The 19,758-nt window shown below is 41.1% G+C and overlaps 1 protein-coding gene across 1 annotated transcript in view; it reads left to right on the top strand.

Moving 5' to 3' along the window:
* Window positions 1-320: 320 nt before the first annotated feature.
* Window positions 321-19,758, top strand: part of tent4b (terminal nucleotidyltransferase 4B) — a 59,167-nt gene continuing 39,729 nt past the window's right edge. Inside the window, exon 1 of the mRNA XM_063066899.1 lies at window positions 321-951. Coding sequence (XP_062922969.1) covers window positions 488-951 — 464 coding nt within the window. The 5' untranslated portion in view covers window positions 321-487. The remainder of the gene's footprint in view (window positions 952-19,758) is intronic.

Here is a 19,758-nt window from a genome sequence, read left to right as displayed (position 1 = left end):
AAATCTCCAATTTACTACAAACTGGGCGATTTCCTGCCATTGTACGGGAGAGCTCGGTTTGGTGCGGTCTGCAAAGCTCACCCAGCGTGCAGCCCTGGATTCGGCACGCCACGGCTCCGCCCGCTGGGTCCGGCATCCCAGTTTCGCTTCTCCTAAAACGCGACTAAGCGGCTCGAAAGTAAACTGAAAAGGAAAGACATTCTCGAGCCAATTTTACGTGTAATATTCGCGTAGAAGTTACGTAAGAGGCGGCCAATTGTTGCGCGTGAAGTTTGCAGCTTCCATGCCCCGCGGCGCACGGCACTTGGAGTACGCAAGGCGCATGCGCAGTGGAGCGCCCGTCGCCATTGCTGTTGGGCTCCTCGTTACGGCCCAGTGACAGGCGGACGGCTCGGACAGGGGTGGCAGGCGAACGGGTGGCTGGCTGGGGGGGTCGGAGACAGCGCACGGACCGTCTGTTTTCGCCGTGGAAATCCGTCTCCGTTTGATGGATCCGAGGATAGCCTGGTTTCAGCCAGAACAGCTCGGACCTGCCAACATTCTGTGGATGCAAATTTGGGAAACTACGCAAGGGCTGAGGAATCTGTTCTTTAATAATAACTGTGCGGCGGCGGCGGCGACCACGACACCGGCAGCGAGTGTGGGCAGCGACGGCATGTTGAGAGAGAGGGGCAGTCAAGGAGGAGGGGACTTCGGTGTCCAGAGAGACTTCCTCCCACTGGAGCCCAGCGCCACTAACACCAACAACAGCAACTTCCAAGCCGGCCCGGGAGAAGGTGGCTGGAGGAAGAACTACCCCGACAACAGCAACAGGAACAGCGTCCCGGGAAACAAGAGGAAACGGGACAACAAGGCCAGCACGTTTGGATTAAACTACAGCCTCCTGTCTGGCAGTGGCCATTACAACGGAACTCCTTGGAAAAACCGGAACTACAGTGAGGGAGTCGTAGGGTAAGGCTGCATTTCTCTTTTTTTCCAATCGCAGCCTCGGGCTTTAGAGCACCTCTTTTGGATGCCCAGTGAAAGCTAATTTGGGTGTTGGTTATGTTGTAGAGGACTTCATAAATCCTGTTTAAGGATAGCTGTGCTGATGCCATAGTTAAAATGTGGCCAAACTGTACATGTCAGGACAGCCCACGATTTAAAGTGTCACTGTCAAAGAGCGACTGGGACACTTCATATACTGTAATGGGAAAGGATTTAGCGCTGTGCTTTTTTTTAAATGCCACAATAGAAATATTATGTAATTTGTCATTTCTTGATATGCGACATAGAAGCAAATCGGCGAAGTCTCAAGACAGAACGTTTAAAAATGATGGAAATAAGCTTTTAAAGCTCTTATCAGTTTTTATAGGTACACATTTTGTTTTTAAGATGTTGGTAACCATTGATCAAATTTTAGTATGGTTTCTGCCCATGTTGCTTGAGCAAGAATTAATAATTGAATGTAGATGAAAGAAATGTGACCAGTTAAAGCTGTCTACGAGCAAATATTTTTTCATCCTTTTCAAAGTTTAAAAAAACGCAGGACTGTAATGGTAGCATATAAACTCGTTTTTGAAGAACTGTAATATAAATTACTTAATTCTCTGACGAATACTATTTAAGGATGAGAAACTATCAGGTGTAAAATATTAACTACTATGAAGAGGCCTGCTTGTTTAATCACTAAAGTGAGAGTATAGTACGTGTGCTGTACTTATTAAACTCTGCCAATTTTACTTGAGAGCTGGAATGGGTAATATTGCAAAATGCATACACTTACTATTTTTTTCAGATTTTGCACAGGTATGGTTTATGTATTTTAGTCCTAATGGCACTTGTAAAATTATATAAGATTTATATAAGAATTTGATAAATTTCACTTAAAAACTATTCAAAATTGTTTGTAGGAAACCATTTAATTTTTTAAACTATCATAGTAATAGTGTTGATTTTGGCGCATATTTTAAGGAAATTTTCCATTCACATTGAAAGTCAACTCACTTCTGAACTTCATTCAATCCACGTGGTAGCAGTGCTATCAGTTTATGTAAAAATGAGAAAGTCTAATGTCTCTGAACAAATGCAGTTTTTCCACATGTGGACTTTAGGAGTGAAAAGAGAAAGTTGGGGCCTTGAAAGAACATTACTTGGGTGGAGTTATTCTTTCATAAAATATGGAAAAATCTGTTTATTTATTTATTATTCAGTGATTCAGTGTGGAGTTGGCCATTCGAGCTGCACTGCTCCAGCAACCCCTGACAAACCCAATTAACTCTATTCTATTTCCAATGACCAATTAACATACCTGGTAGGTCTTTGGACTGTGGGAGGAAACCGGAGCACCCAGGGGAGACGCACCCATTCCACGGGGAGGACATACAGACTCCTTACAGAATGGCGCCGGAATTGAACTCCGAACTCCGGAATACCCTGAGCTGTAATAGTGATATATACCATTACAGTACTGTGGATCATCGTGGTTAAATAAGCTTTCTAAATTTTCACTGTCAGTTTCATGAGTTTGTATTTAAGCTAAAATTACATTGAGCATTTAACGTGCAGAAAGGAAAGGTCTTGTGAATGAAACAGTTTAAAAAAAAATCAAGTGGGTGATGGAGAATGTGACTTTGTTTCTTGGCAAAACTGAATAATTATGATACTTGAGTATTCATTTTTTTAAGAGTCCCATCCAGTGGCTGTTCTCGATGTATATGCAACTATGCAATTAGTGTTAATGATACTGATGTTTTTTGTCTCTGATCATATTTTCTTTTGAGATCATTTGACCCATTGAGTCCATGCTGATTCTGAGAGCAATCCCATTTTTTTTCACTTATTTCTCTCTCATAGGCTTATCAACTCCTCTTCCCCCACCCATTAAGTTACAATTGTCATTTAAATTACCAACCACCCTGTCTTTTGGATGTGGGAAGAAATAGCATATTAGTGAAACTTATCTAATTGTAGTGAAAATGTAATCTCCATGCAAACGACACTGGAGATCAGGGTCAATCCCTGGTTGCAGTGGTAATGAGGCCTTTTCCTCAATTGACCAAAAGCTGTGCAGTTCATAAGGAGGTAGTGAATTTCATCACTGATGTCCAGCTTTGCTGAGAGTTAGCTCCTGAAACATGAGAAGTGGCCTACTTTTCAGGGGTCTCATTGTAAACTTCTATTGTCTTGAGGTCAGTATGTTGCATGAGCAGTAAGCTTGTGGAGGACCTTTGATTTGCAGATGTTGAGTATGTTTCTTTGAAAGCCTTGTCTGCTCTATGTTGAGGTTTGGATAACCTTGATTCTAGAATATAATTGCTAGATGTTGAATGTTTCCCTGTCATTTCTGAAATGTTTTAATCCCTCAAAGTTTCTTAGAGATTCAAGATTGTAACAGCAAAGATTTGAGCAATAATGCGATGTAGTTTGACACCATCCTTCAAAGAGAATGATTCTGTTCTAGACTGGCAGATCAATACAGCATGTATGCCATCATAGAGCAAGCATAAGTTAGATAATAGTTTATGCGGGTAGATGGATTTGAAAGTATTCCACAGTCCCTTCTGACCGATTTTTAAAAAAAAAACGTGAAAGGTCCAAAGAGGCCATGAATAGAGAAACTGCATTCAGAATCAGGCTTATTATCACTGACGTATGTCATGAAATTTGTTTTGTACAGCAGTAAAGTACAACAAAAATTACAACAAGTTACAATAAAAATAGAGCAAAAGAAGAATAGTGAGGACTGTTCATGGACTGTTCATAAATCTGAAGGCTGGGGTAAGAAGCTGTTCCTTAAATGTTGAGTATGGGTTTTCAAGCTCTTGTACCTTTTCTGTGATGGTAGTAATGAAAAGAGGGCATGTCCCAGATGCTGCCTTCTTGAGGCAGCGCCTTTTGAAGTTGTTCTGTATGGTGACCTGTGATGGAGCTGGCTGAGCCTTCAACCCTCTGCAGCCTCGTTCGACCCTTTGTATTGGTGCCTCCATAGCAGAGACTGACGCAACCAGTCAGAATGCTCTTCACAGTACTTCTGTAGAAATTTGCAAGACTCTTTGGTGACACACCAAATTTCTTCAAACTCCTCATAAGTTTAGCCACTGGTGTGTCTCCTTCTTTGTTGCATCAATATCCAGGATAAGTTCTCAAGAGATGATGTTGGGAACTTGAAACTGCTCAACCTTTTCACTGCAGTCCTTCAATGAGGATTGGTGTGTGTTATCCTGACTTCCCCTTCCTGAAGTCTACAATCAGTTCCTTGGTCATACTGACCTTGTGTGCAAGGTTATTGTGTCACCACACAACCAGCCGATCTTGCTCCTGTAATGCTCTTCATTGTACCCTTTTTTTGTGGTTAATTAGCTGTTCAATCATCTTGTTGTTTCCATCTAATCAGTCCTGTTGTACTTAGCTAAGAAGCTAGAGTCTCCTTTGTGTCTATCATAATGGACACAGGGCAGCCATAAACTGTGGGCACATTAAGATGGTTGGCTGCTCTGACACAGCGACCATTCTGGGTCCAATCAAATGTGTAATTGTTCATCCTGTACATCTCTCTTATGATATCAAGCCACTGCTTTGTACTAAGAACATAACGTACCACAAGACTTTTCCATCAGCGGTTGCTTGATCACGATGGAGCTGAACTTGCATACTGTTGCGCTGAGACGGTGTGCATGGTCCAAAGAAATGGGTGCAAGTGATTTGTCTTAGATGTTTTTATTGTGATGGCAAGACCCTGCGGGTCATTGCTAATGTAGAATAATACAAATGTAGTTCACTAATTCATTGGTGAGACTGGCGACGAGCCAGCTGCGTTGCTTCAGTTGTCAAAGTCTTCATGCCTCCAAGTTGCCAATTGTGGTTGTTGGCGAAGGAGACGGCAGAGCTGGCTTTGTGCCGCTGGTTTTGTACTGAGTTGGGGACTGGCCCCTCCCACTGCTGCTGCCCTCTGGTGCTCATTCGGTGGAAGAACAAGCTGGACTAGGACAACTCTGTAGCTGCTGCTATATATATTTTCTCTCTCTTAGTGACTGTATGTGTTTCTGAGATTAACCGTATCGGTTGTTTGTCCTATGTGCAGTGTGCTGTTAGTAATGTTTTGCACATTGTCCCTGGAGTAATGCTGTTTCCTTTAGCTATATTCATATATGGTTGAATGATAAGTAAATTTGAAATATTGTGCTTTTTGGGTGGAAGTTGACTGGTTTATTAAAGATGTGCTTGTTCATGCTTCAAGCTTTTTGTCAAGCGAAAGACCCCATTAGAGTTGGCCTTCCCCATTGCATCCTTTCCAATCATGTCTTGCCAGGGGATTGAACCCTTTCACACTGGCATTCTTCTTCATAACCACTTCAGAACACAGTTGAAGGTTTTTTCTCCCCCCAAGAGTGGAATAGAAATGCTGTCCTCTCCAAAGCTTCAAGAATTGTGTCTGTAGGGAAGATAATATGTTGCTTCCATGTTGGATCAGCTGAAGGGTATCTCAAGGATTCATCACCTCTACAGTGCGAGGTGCTGAGATGCTGGACCAGTCCATCCTGCAAAATTCAGCTTAGCAATATTGATGTTAGTGTTTATTCCAGTGCTATAAAAGTAGAGTGACATTTAGCTCCATTGTTAGGATTGCTCACTATGGTCCTCAACTTTGGACCGTGGAGTGGATGTTACCTGCCCACATTTTCTTTTAGCATGGAATGACTGTTTCACCATCAATCATGTCAGCTTCACAGAGCAATGTCTTAGTCCAGTGGCAATAGAGTCCAAAATGTCTGGAAGCTATGCTTTGATAATGAATATTAATACTCTCAGAGACTGGCTCACATGAAGCAATCTTGTGAGATGTGCAAGCTCTGGCTCAGGCGTTCTTCCCACTGCCTTCTTGCCTGTAGTCATGACTGCACTGCTGTCACCTGCAAGCTCCTGAACTTGTAAACTTGCTGAACTCCATCCCTGGTCCATGTTTCTGCTTACACATCGAACTGCATCTCTATCTCCCAATTATAACTGTACAATTAAACATGGTCTATTTTCAGTGTTGCCACCACAAACATTTGGTGTATGGTGGCAAGATGTTCAAATAGGTTCAAGTCATGATGTGCATGAATCAGTAATTTTTTTTTAAATACAGTTTGTCTTGGGTCTGACCAACATTTTAATTACAGCTTTGGATAAAAGGAAAAGGCAAAGATATGCATGTAATTAAGTAGCATTAAAGTACGTGCATATGCTCATGTTTCCTCCCACATTCCAGAACTGTATGGCTAGGATGAATGTGGGCATGTTATGTTGACACCAGAAGCGTGGCGACTCTTGCAAGCTGCCCAGCACAATCCTCACTGATTTAATTTGACGCAAATGATGCATTTCCCTGTATGTTTTGATGTACGTGTGACAAATAAAGCTAATCTTATCTTAAAAATTTCAAGTGCAAGTTCATAAATTGATTTAAGCTTTACAGCTTATTCTCAAGGTGGTTAACATCCAAATCTTTCTTTTTTTTGGTTATGTGTTGTACTCTGCCAGTCTGTCCATGTGATTTGCTGCTTGCTGCAGAGGAGTTTGAGAATCAAATATTTTAACTGAATTTGTGGTTGGTGGCTAATGAATTATGTTCACCTTGAAACTCTGATCAGTTGTTAGTGGTATCTTGAACGTAACTATTTGTAAAATATTGCTTATCTTGTAAGTCAATTTTTAACTTGGCTGTGGCTTAGTAACAAAGGATCTAAGCGCCTTGCTTGTGGTGCATGTCCAAGGTAACTTGTATACTTAATGTATTTTGAGAACTTGGGGTAAAAAAAGGCATTTTGATCTTTTTCTCTCTGTGTTTCTCAGTTGTGTTGCTGAATGGAAGCACTATTTGTGTGTTTAACTCCATTTCAGGGTTAGGTTAAAACATTTTCCTTAATTTTGCACAATTTGAAGAGCATTTGCTTTATGCTATGCCCTTGATTCACACTATTCTAACTCAAAAATGGATGACCAAGGATGAAAATCTCTGGAGGATGACATGAAATCAAAATTAGCTGCAAGTCTATGGAGTGTTAGTTTAAAGAAAACTTTGCCCTTTCCATCAATTGCTGTACTGAGTAGTTTACAAAATAGTGACTGTACTCCATTGTTATATGTTCTAGAATTCTTTATAAATTTTTTTTCACCTGTGTGTTGATTTAACTTGGGTATATAGCTGTCAAATGTTTTTCAAGCCACTTTAATCCAAAATTATTTAAAATTATTTTTATTTTGCTTCAGGAACTAGCACTTTTGCTCCACAAGTCTGAAACAACTGCGGTTGAAGTACATGTATAGCAATGTGACTCAAATGCCAGCAATTCAAGTCAAAGTTCAGTTTGCAAAATACACATTAGGTTGATTTGAACTGATTATCAGCTGCTGGTTTTTCAGTTCGTTTTGGATTTCTATACATGCATGGTATAAAATGGAGGCCCAAGGTGACAAGCTGGTCTTTAGATGGTGGCCATCCTACCTCCCACTGTTGGACTTGTTCCTGAGCCCAGTGGCAGAGCATTGGTGTTCTTAGAACAGGTCTGGATGTACTTTTGCATCTAGCTGCTCAGCATTTTGACAAGGAAATGTTGTCAAAACTGGATGTGGGGAGGTAAGTGCAAGAAAGTGTGAAACTCTTTTAATTTTCATGTGTTTAAGTTATTCCAAATTATTTGTTATACTTTGCTCCTCCCCATCCTCTCCTTGAGATTTCAGTTTTAAGAATAAAATGTACCAAATATGAACAAACTTCAGATGTTGAAAAATAGTGACTTAAATTCCACCAAGTTTGTTTTTTTAACTTCTCAGATGAGTATTTTTTACAAATTGCTTAATTTACCTTGTTTTCAGCCTCTTAGAAATAATACCCAAAAAGTTGACTTGTATTCCAGTTTTACTATGAGCTTATTTAAATTTTTAAAATTAAATCTATTTGAAAAATGTTTTAGTGATTAGAAGGTAGGAAGATAATTTGTCAACAGGTGACAAAGGGATATAGCTAGGTGAATGGGCTACACTTTGACAAATGGAGTGCGATCAATCAGAATCAAGTTCATTGTGATTGACGTGTTATGAAATTTGTTGTTTTGCGGCAGCAGTACAATGCTGTACACAAAAGTTGCAATAAAAATATCAAAAATAATTGGTGCAGGAAGAGAGCAGAAGTAATGACATCATGTTCATGGACTATTCAGAAATCTGATGGCAGAGGGGAAGAAGCTGTTCCTAAAACCTGTCCTCAGGCTCCCATACCACTTCCCTGATGATAGCAATGAGAAGAGGGCATGTTCTGGAGGGTGAGAGTCCTTAATGATGGATGCCACCTTCTTGAGGCATTGTCTTTTGATTATATCCTTGATGGTAGGTAGGCTAGTGTCCTTGATGGAGCTGGCTGGCTAATGTGCGAATGTGGTGGTGGAGAGAGGTGGTCTGAAATTATCTCAATGATAGTTTGCAAGATTTTTAAAATTTGGTGTGATTTAAATAAATTTGTTGGGTTTGGGTGCAGTGCTTTTGGTGTCCTAGTGAATATTTTGTAAAAGACTCATATGCAAGTAATTTGGAGAGCTAACAATATTTTTTTTAGAGCAAAGATGGAGGTTACTCCTTAGATATATTGGGCTTTGGTGAGACTACATATGACATATGGTATTCATTATCGCCTTCCTTGTACTTGGAATATAGTTGGTTACAATTCATAAAGATTTACTGGACTGACACCTGGAATGAGAAAGTTGCACATGAAAAGATTGGGTACATGAACCTTTTTTTTTTGTTTTAAAGATAGAAAAGTGTGATTGCAAATTTTTATTATCTTGACTGGGTAGATATGCCAAAATTGTTTGCGTGTTTGAAAATGAGTTGCCCATTTAAGACTGATGAAGCAAACAATTTTTTTCTGATAGGATCATGAGTTTTCATCCTTAAAAGGCATAGAAATAGACTTGAACATCTTTAAAGCAGAGTTAGATGAATTCTTGATAAGCAAACAGTCGAAATGTTAGTAGAATGATATGGGAATGTGTAGTTACCGTCAGTTCAACCATTATATTATTAAATGGCTCATCTTTCTGAGAGCATTTCCTCTTGTGTCAGTTCCCCGATATTTTTCTTTAAAATGACCTAGTCCCAGTTTTAGGTAGCCCCACATGATTTGGCCATCACTCTGTGAGTAGTAGTTTATATATAAAATCACAAAATAATCTGCAGATGCTGGGGTCAGAGCAACACTCACAACACGCTGGAGGAACTCAGCAGGTCGGGCAGCATCCGTGGAAACAATCAGTCAACGTTTCGGGCCAGAATCCTTCGTCAGGACTGTAGAGGGAAGGGGCAGAGGCCCTATAAAGAAGGTGGGGGGAGGGTGGGAAGGAGAAGGCTGGTAGGTTCCAGGTGAAAAACCAGTAAGGGGAAAGATAAAGGGGTGGGGGAGGGGAGGCAGGGAGGTGATAGGCAGGAAAAGTGAAGAAGGAATAGGGGAAAACACAATGGGTAGTAGAAGGAGGCGGAACCATGAGGGAGGTGATAGGCAGCTGGGGGAGGGGGCAGAGTGACATAGGGATAGGGGAAGGGAGGGGGAGGGAATTACCGGAAGTTGGAGAATTCTATGTTCATACCAAGGGGCTGGAGACTACCTAGACGGTATATGAGGTGTTGCTCCTCCAACCTGAGTTTAGCCTCATCATGGCAGTAGAGGAGGCTATGTATGGACATATCTGAATGGGAGTGGGAAGCAGAATTGAAGTGGGTGGCTACCGGGAGATCCTGTCTGTTGTGGCAGATGGAGCGGAGGTGCTCAACGGAGTGGCCCCCCAATCTGCGTCGGGTTTCACCGATGTAGAGGAGGCTGCACCAGGAGCACCGGATGCAATAGATGACCCCAACAGACTCTCAAGTGAAGTGTTGCCTCACCTGGAAGGACTGTTTGGGTTCCTGAATGGTGACGAGAAGAGGTGTAGCACTTGCGCTTACAGGCATAAGTGCCGGGTGCGAGATCTGTGGGGAGGGACCGATCCCTGCGGAAAGTGGAGAAGGGTGGAGAGGGAAAGATGTGCTTAGTGGTGGGGTCCTGTTGAAGGTGGCGGAAGTTGCGGAGGATAATGTGTTGGATCCGGAGGCTGGTGGGGTGGTAGGTGAGGACAAGGGGAACTCTGTCCCTGTTGTGGTGGCGGGAGAATGGGGTGAGGGCCGAAGTGCGGGAAATGGAGGAGATGCGGGTGAGGGCATCATTGATGACAGCAGAAGGGAAATTCTCTCCGTGTTTCAGGGGTGTAACATTTTGGAGGCACTGCTGAGATTGCTCCCGTATTCACCTATTCCTTCTTCACCTTTCCTGCCTATCACTTCCCTGCTTCCCCTCTCCCACCCCTTTATCTTTCCCCTTACTGGTTTTTCACCTGGCACCTACCAGCCTTCTCCTTCCCACCCTCCCCCCACCTTCTTTATAGCGCCTCTGCCCCTTCCCTCTACAGTTCTGACCAAGGGTTCCGGCCCGAAACGTTGACTGATCGTTTCCACGGATGCTGCCTGACCTGCTGAGTTCCTCCAGCGTGTTGTGAGAGTAGTTTATATATGATTGGTTAAAATAACCTCCCCTAACCTTATAACTATATCCTCTTGTTTGAGATTCTACTATGAGTTCAGATGTCCTGACGACTACCCTGCCATGGCCCCACAAGGTCTCATGTGTTTCAGAAGAATCATCCCTCAGTCTCATAAACTGCAAAGAATACATATCTGATATCTTAAGCTGCTTTTGATAAGTCAACCCTCTCATTCCAGGAATTAGCTTAGTGAATGATATTTGAACAGCTTCCAGTCCTGTTGCAGTATGCCTTTTTTCTTAAGTAAAGAGACCAAATTGGTGCAGAGCACACCAGGTGTGGCCTCATCAGTATCCTGTACAGCTATAGTCATACAACTCTAAAGTAAGTAACTCCAGTCTTACTTTAAATGCCATATGCAATTGTCTTCCTAACTTTTTACTGCACCTGCCTGCTAACTTTTGTAAGATTGGTGTATTTGGTGAGATCACATGTGGCATATGTTGTTTATTATTGGCTTCCTTGTGTAGGGAAAACCATTGAGTGCAATTCTCAAGTACATAAGAACTCCTCGATTCATTGTCTGCAATCTTTCTCCATTTAGATAATGGTCTGCCATTAGAATTTTCTTAATAAAGTGTATAAATTCACACTTTTTGCACATTAGACTCCATTTGCCAAGTATTTCCTCATTCTCTCAACTTGTTTATCCAGTGGCACTCCTAGCTAATTGTTAGTTTGAAGATGGGAAAATGGCGGCGCAACGCACACCACACCACACTCCGGTGGTGATGTCTGTTATTTGTCAAGTAGGGTGCCGTGTACAATCCTGATTTGATGGAGACAGATGTGAGAGCACGGAGGAACATCTGGTGAAACTTCTGAAATGGCTGCTTCGCTGCTGCTGCTACTGTGTGATCCAGAATCTCTGGAGAAGAAGGCCCCGAGACCTTGGCTTTGCTTGTTGCTCAGCGGGCGGGGTTGAAGCACTTGGCAGAGGATGGTGCTCAGAGGGGCTGGTCGGAGGCTCGAAGTTTTCGGACGGACTCAGAGTCCGCTGCGGTCGGGTGCTTCCAATGGTGCTGCATCGGCGAGTAGGCGGCGCTTGGAGAGAGTTTCTCTCTTCTGCCGCCTGCTTGGGATGATGAGTCTATCGGGACTTTGAGACTTTTATTTTACTGTGCCCATGGTCTGCTGTTTATCAGATTATGGTATTGCTTTGCACTGTTGTAACTATATTATAATTATGTGGTTTTGTCAGTTTTAGTCTTGGTTTGTCCTGTGTTTTCTTGTGATATCATTCTGGAGGAACATTGTATCATTTTGTAATGCATGCATTTCTAAATGACAATAAACAAAACTGAATCTCTTCATTCCAGCACGCCATCCCTTCTTTACCCACTGTCACCACCCTTTCTAGTCATTAATATAAAACACACAACATTGCAGCGCAAGAACAAACCCACTGATAACCTTTTAAAGTTCTCTCCATATTTTTTATTTTCCAAAATGTCTGTTCTCATCTTCATAACCTATGTATGCCTCCTCTTTTGACTACATTTGTACATAGATATAGTAAATAATCGAGTTATCCATGACACCCTACTAGTTGTATTTTTCTAGCTTTAAAAAATACCTATTTATTTTCAATTTGTCATCTATGTGATGATTGATCTTCACTCCATGCTAATACAGCACCTTTTTATGGCATCTTGTCACATGCCTTCTGAACATGTACATACTTTGCATCAGAAAGTTGATTTCTATTGATTCTGCTGTATGAAGGAGCAACTGTTTGGTCTTCTGCATCTCGGACAGGTAGCTAGCATGGCAACAGATCTGACTTTTGGGCTGGATCCAAGAAGACCTTGGAATTGTACAGAATAGGAACAGTCTCTTTGGCCCATTCTATCTCTGATGGCCATCAAGTACCTATTTGTGTCATCTCGGTTAGGTTCATCTCCTAAAGAGATTGTGCCATCTCAGTGAATGACTATTTGCTTGCTGGTAACACTGCGTTCATCTCCTGAAGAGTATTTGACTTGGAATTGCTGCCTTGCTGTTCTCAGACTTTCTCAGTTATTACATGTAATTGAACACTATGAACTAACTTGCATAAGACTTTTTTTGTTCCAGCTAGAGGCAGTATCCACAACCAAAACAGCTAAAGTTTCCATGCTTTGGAGCAATATTAGTGTCAATACTATCTTGTGAATGTTGAAAATCAATGTGAGCTTCATATTTTCTGGTGGTAGCAACATTTAGCTCTCCTCATGGTGGGATAAATTTAATATTGTGCTCTTACTCTTTGTAAATAGGTCACTTCCAGAATTTCCTAAATAAATGACAGTATGGTATAGACAGTGGTCATATCAAATATACTGTTCCATGGCATAAACAGTGTTTCAGATTTGGTAGAATTATTATGCTAAAAATACTTTATACTTTATTGTCGCCAAACAATTGATACTAGAACGTACAATTATCACAGCGATATTTGATTCTGCGCTTCCCGCTCCCTGGATTACAAATCGATAGTAAATATTAAAAATTTATATTATAAATCATAAATAGAAAATAGGAAGATGGAAAGTAAGGTAGTGCAAAAAAATCGCGAGGCAGGTCCGGATATTTGGAGGGTATGGCCCAGATCCAGGTCAGGATCTGTTCAGCAGTCTTATCACAGTTGGAAAGAAGCTGTTCCCAAATCTGGCACTTCTGGCAAATCTGGCAAAAATTATTGCACTTTTACTGCTTATAAGCCTCTCAGTTATTAACTGTCCAAGGTGACTTGTTTACTCTTAACATTCTTTGGTCCAAATATTTCAGCTATTTCTGTTAAGTTGCTGGTAGTAACTATTTGTTATTTCTGTACTTAAGGGCAAAGTGACACTATTGGAATTCTTAGCTTTTGTCAATTGATTAAAATGCAAAAATCTTTCTATAACTGAATGATTTTAATTGCAAACTATTGCCTCACCAGTTGTAATCAAGCAGAAACAGTTCCATTGAGGGGGCAGGTCATAGCCATGGGCAGCACATAAGTGACCCTCTGGCCCACTGAATCTGCACAGCTCTGAGCACCCCATTTTTACAGTAATCCTATCTTAGCTCACCACTGAGTTCCAGACTGGATCGTTTCTGACCAAGAGGGCCAGATGAACTTTGTATCTGACCTCAGCTTTAGCTTGGGCAAATTCATTTGGAATTGGGTCTGATCTTATGGATAAGGAAAGTAGAGTTTTTTTTTAAATAATGTGTTATGCTAATTTGCATTAAAATAATTTGAGCCAACATGCTTATTGCAGTATTGAAGCTCAGTTACCACATCCCACCCACCCTTCTAATTGCAAAAACAGATTAAATTTTTTTGCTGAATAAAATCTGTGTTATTTGCAGCTTGAAGAGAATTTGAAAGTATGTGGAAATCAGTAGGTTTTATCTCAAAGGTGATTCAGGTAATGCCAAAAGAACACTTTCAAGTTGTTGATGGGATTATTGGGGTCAGAGGTTATATTTTGACCTTGTCATGACTAATTGTTCCCTGGTGACATCAAATATATCTAGTGAAGTTGCAGTTCAGGATTTGGTTATTTGCTAATCAGGAGAAACAGCAAAGCCATCTCACAAACAGTGGATCAGATCAAGACTTTGAGATCTTGATGCACCATGTCATAAATCCTGATAGACAATAAAAATAGAAAGGGAATAGGATGTTTGGAGAAAATCTCCATCCTTAATAAGTGTTGAGCTCAGCATGTGAGTGACAAAGGAAGCCTGAACATTTGCCACCATGTTCATATAGAAGTGTCAAGTGGATGATAACATTTCACTTTTCTTTGATGTTGCCGTGTTCACTGAGCTTGGCAATTAGCTCTCAGACGTTTCATCACCAGTCGAGGTGACATCCACAGTGCGCAGTTGTTGGTGTTTCTTCCTGGGAGTGCTCATGTTTATGTAGCTTGCCTCAGTTCCAATTGGCTACCCTTTCATTTGACCTTTGAATTCTGTTGGCTCGCATTTCTTTGTAAATGGCGTCTATTTCGATGTGTTTGTTCACTGAGTTATCGGAAGAGAACCATGCTTCGAATTTTTGTTCCTGCTTCATGTTTTCCTGTGCCAGAACTTCCATGGTATCCTTCTTGGTCTTCGTGTACTGAGATCAGCAATAGTGGATCATGTCTCCATACTGCTAGTTTGTGTTCCCATAAATAAGTGGAGAGTTTGTGGTGGACGTTCTTGTTGCAGTCTCCACAGACGATCCTGTACACCACATAGCTTTTTTTCAGTTGTTTTGGTTCTTGAGACAAGCTTCCTTAAAGTAGCCGATGGTTTGTGAACAATTGTGATGCTGTGAGGTTTGAGCAGTCAAGCTATCGTTTCTGATATATTCTTTATGTAGGACAGGGTTGCTTGTTTCCATGCACATTGAGTAAGGTCTATGTTTTTTTCCTGCTTAGTAAGCATCTCCTGATGAAATTCTGTGGGTAACCATTGTTCTGGAGAACTTTGAATAAGTGCTCATCTTCCTTGGCCCAAGTTTAGTGGTGCTGTAGTGTGTTTGTGCTCTCTTAAATAAGGTGCGAATGCAGCTTTTCTTGCGGCAGGCTGGGTGGTTGCTATGGTAGTTCAGTACTTGGCCTGCATGTGTACCCTTCCGGTAGACATGTCTCTAATGCACTGTCTGTCCTCCTTGTGACATGTATATCCAAGTCACTTGTTACTTTCTCTTTCCATTATAAACTTGATTATGTTGTTAACTTGGTTAAAGGTATCCTCTATCTCATTTGGCTTAAGTATGACAAAGATATCATCTACGTATCATCTCCAGAGTTTGGGTTTGAGGATTGGAAGTGCCATCTTTTCTGCCTTTGCATAATGGCCTCACTTGAATTCTTGATCTCACTTTCACTCTGATTTCTGACTTTTGTTCCAGCATAGCTCAGGAAACAATATCTTGTCTTCCATTTAAGCAAACCATAGTTTTGTTGAATTCAACAATTTCAGAGAATTTGCTTTTTCAGAATGTTCAGAACTCCTTTGTAGATTACTAATAACTGTTGTATTCTATAGCTGTTAGTCAGCATTGCTGTTACTTCTATCTTCATTCTTATCCCTTCACTCACCTCTTATAAACAGATTGGCAGTCATCATTATGCCCTCCTCTTCTCCTTGCCCGCCCCCCGCAGAAGCAAATATGTGCGATTCACTTTCTTATTATCATATTATAGCATTTCCTTTGTTTTTGCTATTCCTCCCTGTTTTTTGCAATGTAAAACTTTTCCCAATTGTTATAACAGGTCATTGATCTGAAATATTCTTTCCTCTTTACAGATGCTGCCTGACCTCCTGAATATCTGAGTATTCCCACATTTGCTGATTTAATTGTTGATGTACTTGTAGAGTTTCCAGTTTCTGGTGGACTTTGGAACCAGTCGTATCTTTGCTGGTTTTATCTATGCTTTACACACTTTCACTAAAGATTTCAGTGTACATTTTATCAGTTTTCCTTGTTGAAAAGATGACCTTACAACCTCTGTTCCAGATCTATTATCATTGACTGCATGTTGAACATTGAGAAGGATTTTAATGAGGAATTGTTCACAGCTTGTGCTGCATTGCTCAGATCCAACAATTAAATATGTAACTATTTAATGAATGAACATATCTAAACAGGTAGTTTTGGTTGACAATAAGGAGCTGCTATTTTACCTACTTCCCACATTGTTATTATGTACAGAAATTCATAATTTATCATACTGTATATGTTTGTCACTGAAAGGAAAAGTTTAAAAAAACATATGTAAATAAATAAAACCTTACACTGGGGAATTTTTTTTGTTAGCTGGTAAGGATGGTGATTGAAAATTGAAATGTCATATTGGTAGATTAGGCCTTGTTAACAACAGAATTGCATGCATGTGCTATCTAGCTTTGCTTTAGATTTCATTTACTGGGCAATTTTGTGGCATGAAGCAGTCAGTCCACACTCTGTATCTTGTCTGAATTCAAGGCTAATCATCCAAATCCACTACTTTGCCATTACCATTTGCTACTTTTTCCATGTTTTGTTCATTGTTTTAGATCCCTTGATAACTTAACTTGGAATTAGAAATCAAAGAACTACAAAGATTTGAAATCAACCAATTGTAAAGTGCAAACAACAGGAATTCTGCAGATGCTGGAAATTCAAGCAACACACATAAAAGTTGCTGGTGAACGCAGCAGGCCAGGCAGCATCTCTAGGAGGAGGTGCAGTCGACGTTTCAGGCCGAGACCCTTCGTCAGGACTAACTGAAGGAAGGTTAGTCCTTTAGTTAGTCCTGACGAAGGATCTCGGCCTGAAACGTCGACTGCACCTCTTCCTAGAGATGCTGCCTGGCCTGCTGCAATTGTAAAGTGCATTTGTGACTCTGAATTGTGTCAAAAGGTGAACAGTATAACACTTCACACAAAAGAAAATCTGTAGATGCTGGAAATCTCAGCAACACAGAGAATGCTGGAGGAACTCAGCAGCCCAGGCAGCATCTATGGAAAGGAGTACAGTTGACGTTTTGGGCCAAGATCCTTCATCAGGACTGGAATAAAAGATGAGGAGTCAGAGTAAGAAAATGGAGAGAGGCCATCCTGAGAATGGCCTCACTGTGACAGTAGAGAAGGCCATGGACTGGGATGTTGGAACGCTAATGGGAACAACACCTTGAATTTTGTCTGGGTAGCCTCCAACCTGATGGCATGAACATTGATTTCTCAAACTTCCAGTAATGCCCCCCCACCAGCCCCATCCCCATTTCCTCCTCTCAGTTTATCTCCTTGCCTGCCCTTCGCCTCCCTCTGGTGCTCCTTCCTCTTTTCTTTCTTTCATGGCCTTCTGTCTGCTCCTATCAGATTCCTCCTTCTCCAGCCCTGTATCTCTTTCACCAAACAACTTCCTAGCTTCTTTACTTCACCCCTCCTTCCTCCCAGTTTCACCTATCACCTTGCATTTCTCCCTCCCCCCTCGCACCTTTTACATCTACTCCTCAACTTTTATTTTCCTCCAGTCCTGCTGAAGGGTCTCAGTCTGAAATGTCGATTGTTCTCTTTTCCATGGATGCTGCCTGGCCTGCTGAGTTCCTCCAGCACTTTGTGTGTGTTGCATGGATTTCCAGCATCTGCAGATTTTCTCTTGTTTGTAATATTTCAAGTCAGTGACTTAAAGTGTCTTCACAGATACTGCCTGGTACATTTTTCAACTTCCAGCAACAATGGAGCAAATTTCAGCGACGGGAACTATAATTTTAGAGTTTGTGCGCTTTCCTGGTTATTTTTGGCTGATTATGAAGACATAGTAAATACTTAGTTACATGGCAGACACACAAATTCCTTTTACTAATTTCTGTCAGAAAAAGCATGGTGTGTATCTTGAACATGTTGGAAGTGTTTAAACGTGTAGGTATACCATCATTGCCCCTTTTGTGCCAAAGATGCTTCTTAATGTTCAGTTCATTTCTCAGTACGAGGGGTGATTGATAAGTTTGTGGCTTAATGTAGAAGGAGTCAATTTTAGAAAACCTAGCACATTTATTTTTCAACACAGTCCCCTCCTACATTTACACACTTAGTCCAGCGGTCATGGAGCATAAGGATCTTGGACCTCCAGAAGGTTCCCACGGCAGGGGTGAATGATAAGTTCATGGCCTAAGGTAGAAGGAGATGAGTTATACAGCTCTTGTTACAAGCACATGTAGTTCAACTCTTTGAGTGATTATGCAGAAAGTTTGAAGTTAATAACTCATCTCCTTCTACCTTAGGCCATGAACTTATCAATCACCCTCATATCTTTTGAGGCTTGATGTTAAATTTTGCATGATTACACACTCGTGAAACAGGTTGACATGGTTTGCTGCATTGAAGATGCTATGTCCATGCAAATAGTCGTTGAGTGTGGTGCCCTAATCAAAAAATGGGGAGGAGTCTAAAACCATAAGACATAGAAGCAGAATTAGGCCATTCAACCTACTGAGTCCAGCTTGCCATTTCATCATGGTCCCATTCAACCCCATCCACCTGCCCTCTCATCATATCTCTTGATGCCTCAACCAATCAGGAATTTACCAACTTCCACTTTGAAAATACCCATAGACAGCCTCCGGCACATTCTGTGGCAGAGTATTCCACAGATTCAACACTCTTTGGCTAAAATAATTCCTCCTTACTTCTGTTCTAAAAGGTCACTCCTTAATTTTGAGGCTGTACCCTCTAGTACAAGATACCCCCACCAGAGGAAACATGCTCTCCACATCCACCTTATCTAGTCCTTTCAACATTCCGTAGGTTTCAATGAGATCCCCATGCATTCTTCTAAGTTCCAGTAAGCACAAGCCCAAAGCTGCCAAATGCTCCTCATATGTTAACCCCTTCATTCCGGGAATCATCCTCGTGAAACTCTGGACTCTCTCCAATGACAATACAGTACATCCTTTCTGAGATAAGTGGCCCAGAACTGTTGACAATACTCCCAAGTGCGGTCTGACTAGTGTCTTATAAAGTTTCAGCACCATCTCTTCATTTTAATTTTATATTCTCCTTGAAATGAATGCCAACATTGCATTTGTGGTCTTTACCACAGACTCAACCTATGAATTAACATTCTCAGAGTCTTGCATGAGGACTGCTAAGTCCCTTTGCACCTCCGATGTTTGAATTTTTTCTCCATATTGATAATAGTCTGCGCTATTGATCCATTTACCAAAATGCATTATTATACATTTCCCACACTGTATTCCATTTGCCACGTTTTTTGCCCATTCTTCTAATTTGTCTAAGTCCTGCTGCAATCACATTGGTTTCTCAGCACTATCTACCCCTCCACCTATCTTCGTATCATCCGCAAACTTTGCCACAAAGCTATCAATTCCACTATCTCAGTAATTGACAAACAATGTAAAAAGTAAGTATTCCCAATACTGACCCCGAGGAACACCACTCATCTAAAAAGAGTAAAGAATTAACTTTGTTTTATTTCAATGCATTTGCTGTGGTCTGTTTAAAGTAGACACAGAAGATGTGGTCTAGCGTTTTAAGATTGTCTCCAAGTCATTTTAGAAATGCAACTCCTGTTCATCCATATTGTGCCTGCATTTAACAGTATGGATGAACAGGAATATATGTATTGATACCAGTACAGAAATGTGTCAGATTTAGAAGTTTCATCTCAATGTTTTGATTGCTCCCTCCCCCCATC

This window comes from Mobula hypostoma, chromosome 14 (genome assembly GCF_963921235.1).
Source record: "Mobula hypostoma chromosome 14, sMobHyp1.1, whole genome shotgun sequence".
Lineage (NCBI taxonomy): Eukaryota > Metazoa > Chordata > Chondrichthyes > Myliobatiformes > Myliobatidae > Mobula > Mobula hypostoma.
The sequence above is the reverse complement of the archived record's forward strand: the minus strand, read 5'-3'. Positions and strand labels throughout refer to the sequence as shown.